Here is a 7,123-nt window from a genome sequence, read left to right as displayed (position 1 = left end):
CCTGGTGCCGAAGTAGGTGCTAGAATCCTGTATACCAATACCATGCAACTCAATTCATTTGAAAAATGACAAGACACTGTCTTCGCTATGTGTGAGTTTGTCCTGCTTCTTTGTCATTTACTCAAAGAGTTCAGTAACCAAGCGAGGCATCAAGAGAGAACTTATCATTATCATAAAAGGATTCATCTAAACTCAATTAATTTTTTTAAAAAAAATATTCTGGAGTTTAATGTTGAGATTAACGAGCAGATATTGAGAAATAAGACGAAAGCATTAGCTTTCATGGGTTTTTTTTTTCTACATTTATTCTCAAGCAACCACCTCTCTAGTAGCAAATTTATGCATCCAATAATAACATTTTATGCTAGAAAAACTTCAGGCCTTCTGCTCTAATTTCAGTTATGTGTCCCGCCATTCTCAAAATTCAAAAGCGAAGTCCATGGCGAGCACCTGCACTTTGTTAAAATAAACAGAAGTAAGATGCTAAAGCTGCCTTTTGTCATCTCCCATTGTAAAAAAGGGAGGAGACCACTTCTGTGGCACCTTTAACAAAAGCATATTTGGACCCCCACATGACCTGTTTGTTGCCAGGACCATTACTTCTAGCTCCTCTTGAAGCCAGCAACAGTGATGTACGCAGATACAACAAACACCACAACAAATCTGCCGCTTTTTAGGTCCAGCAGTTGTATACTTCTGAGCTGACTCCTTGAACAGAGAAGTGACATGTATCTCATGAGAGAGGATTAACCCTACGCTGGCTTGAGAGATTGTGATGATGTTAATATCCCGGCCAGGGACCACTGTGCAACCCCCTGGGCGAGAGTTCAAATACCTGATGTACTCCAAAATCACATCAGAGACCTCAGGTAAAGAAAAAATATACACTGACTAAAAGTTAAAGCTACATGCATGTAAAAGATTTTAGTGGTCCATGCTTAGCTGAGGTACATGCTTGGTCCAAAGCATGAGATAGAATACTTCCCAATTCATTAAAAGATATAGTGACAAGAAACCCACTTGTACTAGAACAAAGTTGCAGTTGTAGGGCAAACCACAGAGGAGTATAATATCAACAGATGCCTGCAAAAGGTAGCCAAAGAGAAAACCCAAGAAGGGCAGTCAAATGATATTTTTGAAGCAGAATAGACAAATATGTCGAACTAAATATATGCTGCATTTGTTTATGTATAAAAAGAAGCAGGTACTGAGGCACGAGGCTAAAGCAATGTGCAGCTAAATATTTAGCAGCCTAGCAAGCACATTCTATCTTCCATCAGCTATTCAAAGTACTATAGGTCAGTTGGTTCACCTACTGCTTTTTCTACTCATCAAACTACTCTTAGGTCTTCTATGCTTGAATGTTTGTCTAGTAGCTTGTACCTGATATCCAAGTTTATTTACCGCGAAGCAAAGCTACCAAATATCTGAATTGAGTACAAGCTCTCTGACTCATCTGAAAAAAACTATCACGTCTTCATGCGCTGTTTCTCACCTGTATACTTAGGTGGATGAGAGGGCTCATAATAGAAAATGGTGCTACTATTCCAAAGTCATCATACTGAATGATACTATCTACCACTCCCACGTACCTCCATTTATTGATACGTTGCCCTTTGTTTACTACCATACGAGTGAATAGAATCTTAGCTAAGACATCTCACTTCTGACTTTGTGTTTTTAAAATGGTTGTTTCTTGACTCAAACAAGCAGTGCTGTTCTAAATTGTATAATATAAGCTTTCTCATTTCAAGGACGAGAAAAAAAGACCATGATACTCTAGGCACATGAAGGCAGAGAGTGATATTTTAAGAGGCACAAGCTGACAGCTGCACCTTTTTTTTTTTCCCCTGTTTGTCGTGTAACGATTCACAAGAGGACAAGTTCAGTTATCCAGGGTAGGTGGGCAACTCGTTTTTCTCCACAGATGGGAAGACTTCAGCGAGCAATTCGTCTCTCTAGATATGTATTGTCAAAGAAAAGTTCAAGTAAGTCATGGAGACGGTTTTGGGAAGTAGGTGGGTTTAAACTTACACAGCTTCATTGCTGGAGCCCACATTACTTTGTTTGAAGTGGCGTAAGCTTGAATATTCAACACCAATAACCTTCATGTTTCTATTTTAGCAGTTCCATCAAAAAAATGTTTCTATTTTAACAGATGCATGTGTCACGCATCTATCTTGCTGATCCAAAAAGAATGATGCCGAATTGGATTGCCATAAAGCATCTGAATAGGGTAATAAACTTCATAAATTATGTGAATATAATCCATTTGATAGATACCTATAGTTAAAGCTAACAAAGGTGCTTCGTGAACTAGGTATAAAGTCCACCGAATCTGGAGACTATAACCTTAAAAGAACCATAAGGGTTGCTTGGTTCGTGGCCAAAATCGAAATGGCTTGGAATCAGAATCGGAATCAAAATGGTCAAATCCTCTGAAGTGCTTGATTCGTGACTGGAATCAAAATTGTAATGAAAATTTGAATTCATAGAGGAGAGCAGGGATTAAGTTCTATGTAGATTGAGCCATTCTCATTCCATTCCAGAATTGAAATTGAAATGGGACTCTTCTCCACCAAACGATTGGAATAGGAGTTATCCATTCCCATTCCGATTCCAGTTCCCCACTCCTCCCAACCAAGCACCCTCTAAAAATAGTTATTTGTAGAAACAATCCAAATCACAGCCAGTGTGGGAGAAATTACAAGACTACAGATGGGCGGAAGCAGCGCCGGGGGGGGGGGAGAAAAATCACATGATAAAGCAGGGCAAGTTCCAAGTGCCCCAGGAAGCCACCCTAGCAAAGTTGCTGTGTGTGTAGGTTCTCAGTTTGGATCAGTATGCCAGCAAGTGGAAGTTCATTCAGCCTTTGCCAATGCGTATAGAGGGTTGTACCATCCCCAACTTAGAACCAACCTTAATTAATCAACAGCAATCCCCTCTTCCACCCCAACCAACCAACAAAAACTGTGCTAAGAAAGTGAAGAAAACTACATGAGTAATATGGAATATTAGCATATGTTTTTCTACAGAAGGTTCACACAACTGTAGAACCTGGTGAAATGGATTCCGACAATGAGCCACACATCTCTATTACCTAGAAGAAAAGGATAATCTCCCCACCCTCAAACACTAAACAACTGAAAACACGATAATAATGCCTTGCCAGAACTACAATGCTATGACCTAACATCCTTCTTTCTTCAGGTCCTTCATTCTCGTTCAATAAAATGCCGGACTCCACTTCACCAGAAATCCAAATCCTTCTCCCACTAATCATGTAATGAACTCAAAATGGAAAGGATATTAAATCCAGGAGTCAACCCAATTCTTCTTCTTGGCTATACTGAGGGCATCTGATAAGCTCCAACATGTTCACCACCTCCCCCATATCTGGCCGATTCGATGGCACCTGTGAAGTACAAATCAAACCCAACTTGATCACTGGAATGGCCTCCTCTAGGGGGAACTTCCCACAGAGCCTCCCATCCACACACTCCTCCACCTTCCCTTCCTCCAATGCACCCCTCACTATATCACGCAGCACCACCACATCATCCTCCAAGTACTCGACGGGCCTTTTCCCCGCCATGATCTCCAACACCACCATCCCGAATGCATACACATCACATTTCTCAGTTATCTTCACTGTCCTGCATGCAAATTCTGGTGCCAGGTATCCAAGAGCACTTTGTAACTTGCTACTTAAAACATAATGGTCCAGTACTGGTAGCAGCTTTGCCAGACCATAATCTCCTATCTTGGGCTCGCCAGAGCCATCGAGCAGAATGTTGCTAGATTTCAGATTGTAGTGAATTATGTCGAGCCGATGAAGGTGTTCCAAACTCTTTGCAGTGCCAAGAATTATATCAAACCGTTCTTGCCATGAGAGTATGTTCGTGGCACAGCTTTCATGGAGGTGTTGGTATAAGCTCCCGCCCAAAACAAATTCAAATATTAGAAGTTGGAGGGATGGAGTCCAGTAATAGCCTTCAAGTGCCACAAGATTGGGGTGCTGCACCTTTCCCAGTTTCTTTACCTCCCTCTCAAAATCCTCTTGGGATTTCACTAAGCTAGAAACAGTGAGCTTCTTGATGGCCACAGGCCGGTCATCTCGGAGCATGGTCTTGTAGACTGCACCAAAGCCTCCACGACCCAGCTCGCAGTCCTTGTTGAGCAGCGCATGGGCACCAGCACTGAATTCAGGGTCACCTCCAGCAAACATGATGAGCTTGCCTGAGTTCGCGTCCGTGGTAGGAGATTGGCTGAGGCAGTCATCCGATAGGACCAAAGCAGGAGCAGACTGGGAAGCAGAGGCACGAACTCGGAAGTTTAGGATGGTGATGGTGATAACACCAAGGGCAATGATGGCAGCAGCTCCAATGGCAATGAGAGAAGAAATGCTTAGGATGATCTTCTTATGGTGAAGGTTAGCAGAGGAGAATGTGGAGTCTGATGAGGGGTTGGGTGAAGAGTTGTTGGGGTTGAGGACAATGGGCTTGGGGAGGACGGCAGGGCAAGACCGGTTGACAACGGAGCCACAAAGGCCAGGGTTGTCGGACAGGGAGGAAGGAGGGATTGTGTTAAAGAAGCTCCCAGAAGGGATGTCTCCAGAGAGAAGGTTGTGAGATATGTTGAAGGAGAGGAGGTGAGGGAGATTAGAAAGTTGCTTTGGGATGGTTCCTGTGAGTCTGTTGTGAGAGAGATTGATGACTTGGAGCTCGGTGGGGTTGGCTAAGGTTGAGGGAATTGGACCTGTGAGGTTGTTCTGTGACAGATCCCTGTATGTTAAAATCCAAACAAAAAGCAAAAGAAACCATGAAACCTGTTAGATAGTGCCTCAAAAATCACCTAACAACACACATAGAATTCCAGAAAAGACTAAGACACCTGAAATATAATAGTGCTTAGTATGACTAAAACAAGAAAAGTAAGGTTTTGTGGGAGATTTCAAACCGCAGGACCATATGGCCATGTTAATCACTGATGGCAGGTTTCAAGATTATGGCTCCAAACAAAGGAAAAGGGAAAAGAAAACAGAGAGGAGAAAAATCTTACAAGGTTGAGAGGGAAGAGCAATTTCCAATCTGGGTTGGAACTCCTCCACTGAGGGAGTTTTGCTCCAACCTCAGCTCCTTCAGAGACACTGCACCCCCAATCTCTAATGGGATGCTTCCATTCAGCCAGTTCCCACTTAGATCAAGGAATTCCAAAGACTTTAACGTGCCAACATTTTCTGGTATGGAGCCTGAAAACGGATTGCAGGAGAGATTCAAGAACTGCAACACTTGAAACATTTGAAATTTCTGTCAGAATATTACCAGAGAAGGTATTGCTGGACAGATCCAGAACTTGGAGGGTTGAAGCAGAGCTCGTAGGGATTTCTATCGATCCATACAGTTTATTCTCTGAAATTAGAATCTGCTGCAAACCCAATGCAAACAACCATGATGGAAGATTGCCGGTAAGCGAGTTCCGATTAAAATCCACAACCAACAGGCTTTTGCAAGAAGATAGTGAATCCGGGAAGCTCCCCATGAAGCCATTTGACGAAAGCTTCAATTCTTTCAGGAGCTGCAAATCACCTAATGAACCAGGAAGCTGGCCGGAGAATCCATTGCGTGACAAATCCAGAGTCTCTAGGCTTTTCATTTCTCCAATCCATGTGGGAACTTCCCCACTGAAAGAATTCGAGCTCAAGCTCAAGGAAGTACATGTTGAGAGCTTCTGCATCGATTCTGGGAGACTTCCAGACAGCAGGTTCCAACCAAGATCGAGAGATTTCAACAGCAAACAGTCTCCAATGTCATCTGGCAAATGCCCGGAGAGCCGGTTTGCTCGCAAGCTGATCGACCTCAGGTTGTACATTTTACTAATTCCCATCGGTATGTCGCCAACCAGAGTGTTATCAGAGAGGTCGAGCGACCTGAGAGCATTCAAAGACCAGAGTCCAGTCGGCAAAGAACCAGAGAGCCGATTCGAGGAGAGATTCAGAGCTGCAAGCGTCGAGCAAGAACCGACATTAGGTGGGATCCCCCCAAAGAAGGCATTTTTAGCCAGGGAGATGGATCTAATGGACCTGCATTGCCCAAAGAAGTCATCCGGGATGGGTCCGGAGAGCTTGTTCTCGCTTAGATCCAGGTTCCTGAGGCTCTCGAGCCGGAGGAGATCGGAGCTAAGGCTCCCAGAGAAGTTATTCTTGGAGAGAGACAGTGTCCGAAGGGACTGGAGCTGAAGGAGGCCACGGCCGATCTTTCCGGAGAGCGAGAAACCATCCAAGGAGAGCTCGGTGACGCGGTTGGTCTTCGGGTCGCACTTCGCGCCGATCCAGTGGCACGGGTAGTCGTCGTCCTCGTTCCAAGAGACGAGCTTGGAGTCGGGGTCTCGGAGGTCGGCCTTAAAGACGATCAGGCCGAGGACGTCGTCGTTTAACGCCGGATTCCTTGATTCAGCTAACAGAGGAAGGAAGAAGAGGAAAGAAACGATTCGGAATAGAAGACTCCTCATCTCTAATACGCTCTGTTCTACTCCAAGTTTGTTCTTTTACGCGAGAAAGAAAAAAACGAGATTAGGAGGGCTTACGGAGATGGAAAGCATACTTCTTGATTGTGATAGAGGAAGAGAAGAAAACCAAAAAGGAGAGATTTTTACCAGGGAAACAGAGAGGAAAACCAAGAAACGGCAAGCATTTGGCGTCCGGGGGTCTCGCCAAGAATCCAACACATTGGATAGGTGAGCGTAGTATTCTCGAAATGCTTAGGGTTCGGAGGGAGACTGGAATGACGAAACCCTGGAGGCTTAGTCGCCGGAATCCGGCGAGGAGAGGAGGACGGCGGCCTGATCTACTAGGGGAAAAGTAGGAGGGGCGTCAAAGTCCCCCGGAGAGCAGGGAAGGACTCGCCTGAAGACGCCGCATTGCCGGAAAACGGAAAACCTTCGGCCATTTGAGAGAGAAAGCGAGAGGTGAGACTTCTGTGGCGCTTCGTTTGAAAGCTAACAGCTGCTTTATTTCCAACCAGAAGAGGGTGCAGGGAGCAAGGGCCGAGCTCTTGACTCCAGTGGTGGACACGTGGCGGAATATAATAAGGTAATGATTATCTGACATGGACGACACGTGTAT

General features: G+C 44.6%; 1 protein-coding gene across 1 annotated transcript; it reads right to left on the bottom strand.

Moving 5' to 3' along the window:
* Positions 1 to 2,870: 2,870 nt before the first annotated feature.
* On the bottom strand, positions 2,871 to 6,987 carry LOC105057370 (uncharacterized). Its single transcript, XM_019854723.3, has 4 exons — positions 6,655 to 6,987; positions 5,325 to 6,543; positions 5,062 to 5,251; positions 2,871 to 4,784 (listed from the first exon to the last, which is right to left on the bottom strand). The coding sequence occupies exons 2-4, from the start codon at positions 6,508 to 6,510 to the stop codon at positions 3,323 to 3,325; spliced, it is 2,838 nt and encodes a 945-aa protein (XP_019710282.1). The 5' UTR covers positions 6,511 to 6,543; positions 6,655 to 6,987; the 3' UTR covers positions 2,871 to 3,322.
* Between the last annotated feature and the right edge of the window lie 136 nt (positions 6,988 to 7,123).

This window comes from Elaeis guineensis, chromosome 14, assembly GCF_000442705.2.
Source record: "Elaeis guineensis isolate ETL-2024a chromosome 14, EG11, whole genome shotgun sequence".
Taxonomy (NCBI): Eukaryota; Viridiplantae; Streptophyta; class Magnoliopsida; order Arecales; family Arecaceae; genus Elaeis; species Elaeis guineensis.
The sequence above is the reverse complement of the archived record's forward strand: the minus strand, read 5'-3'. Positions and strand labels throughout refer to the sequence as shown.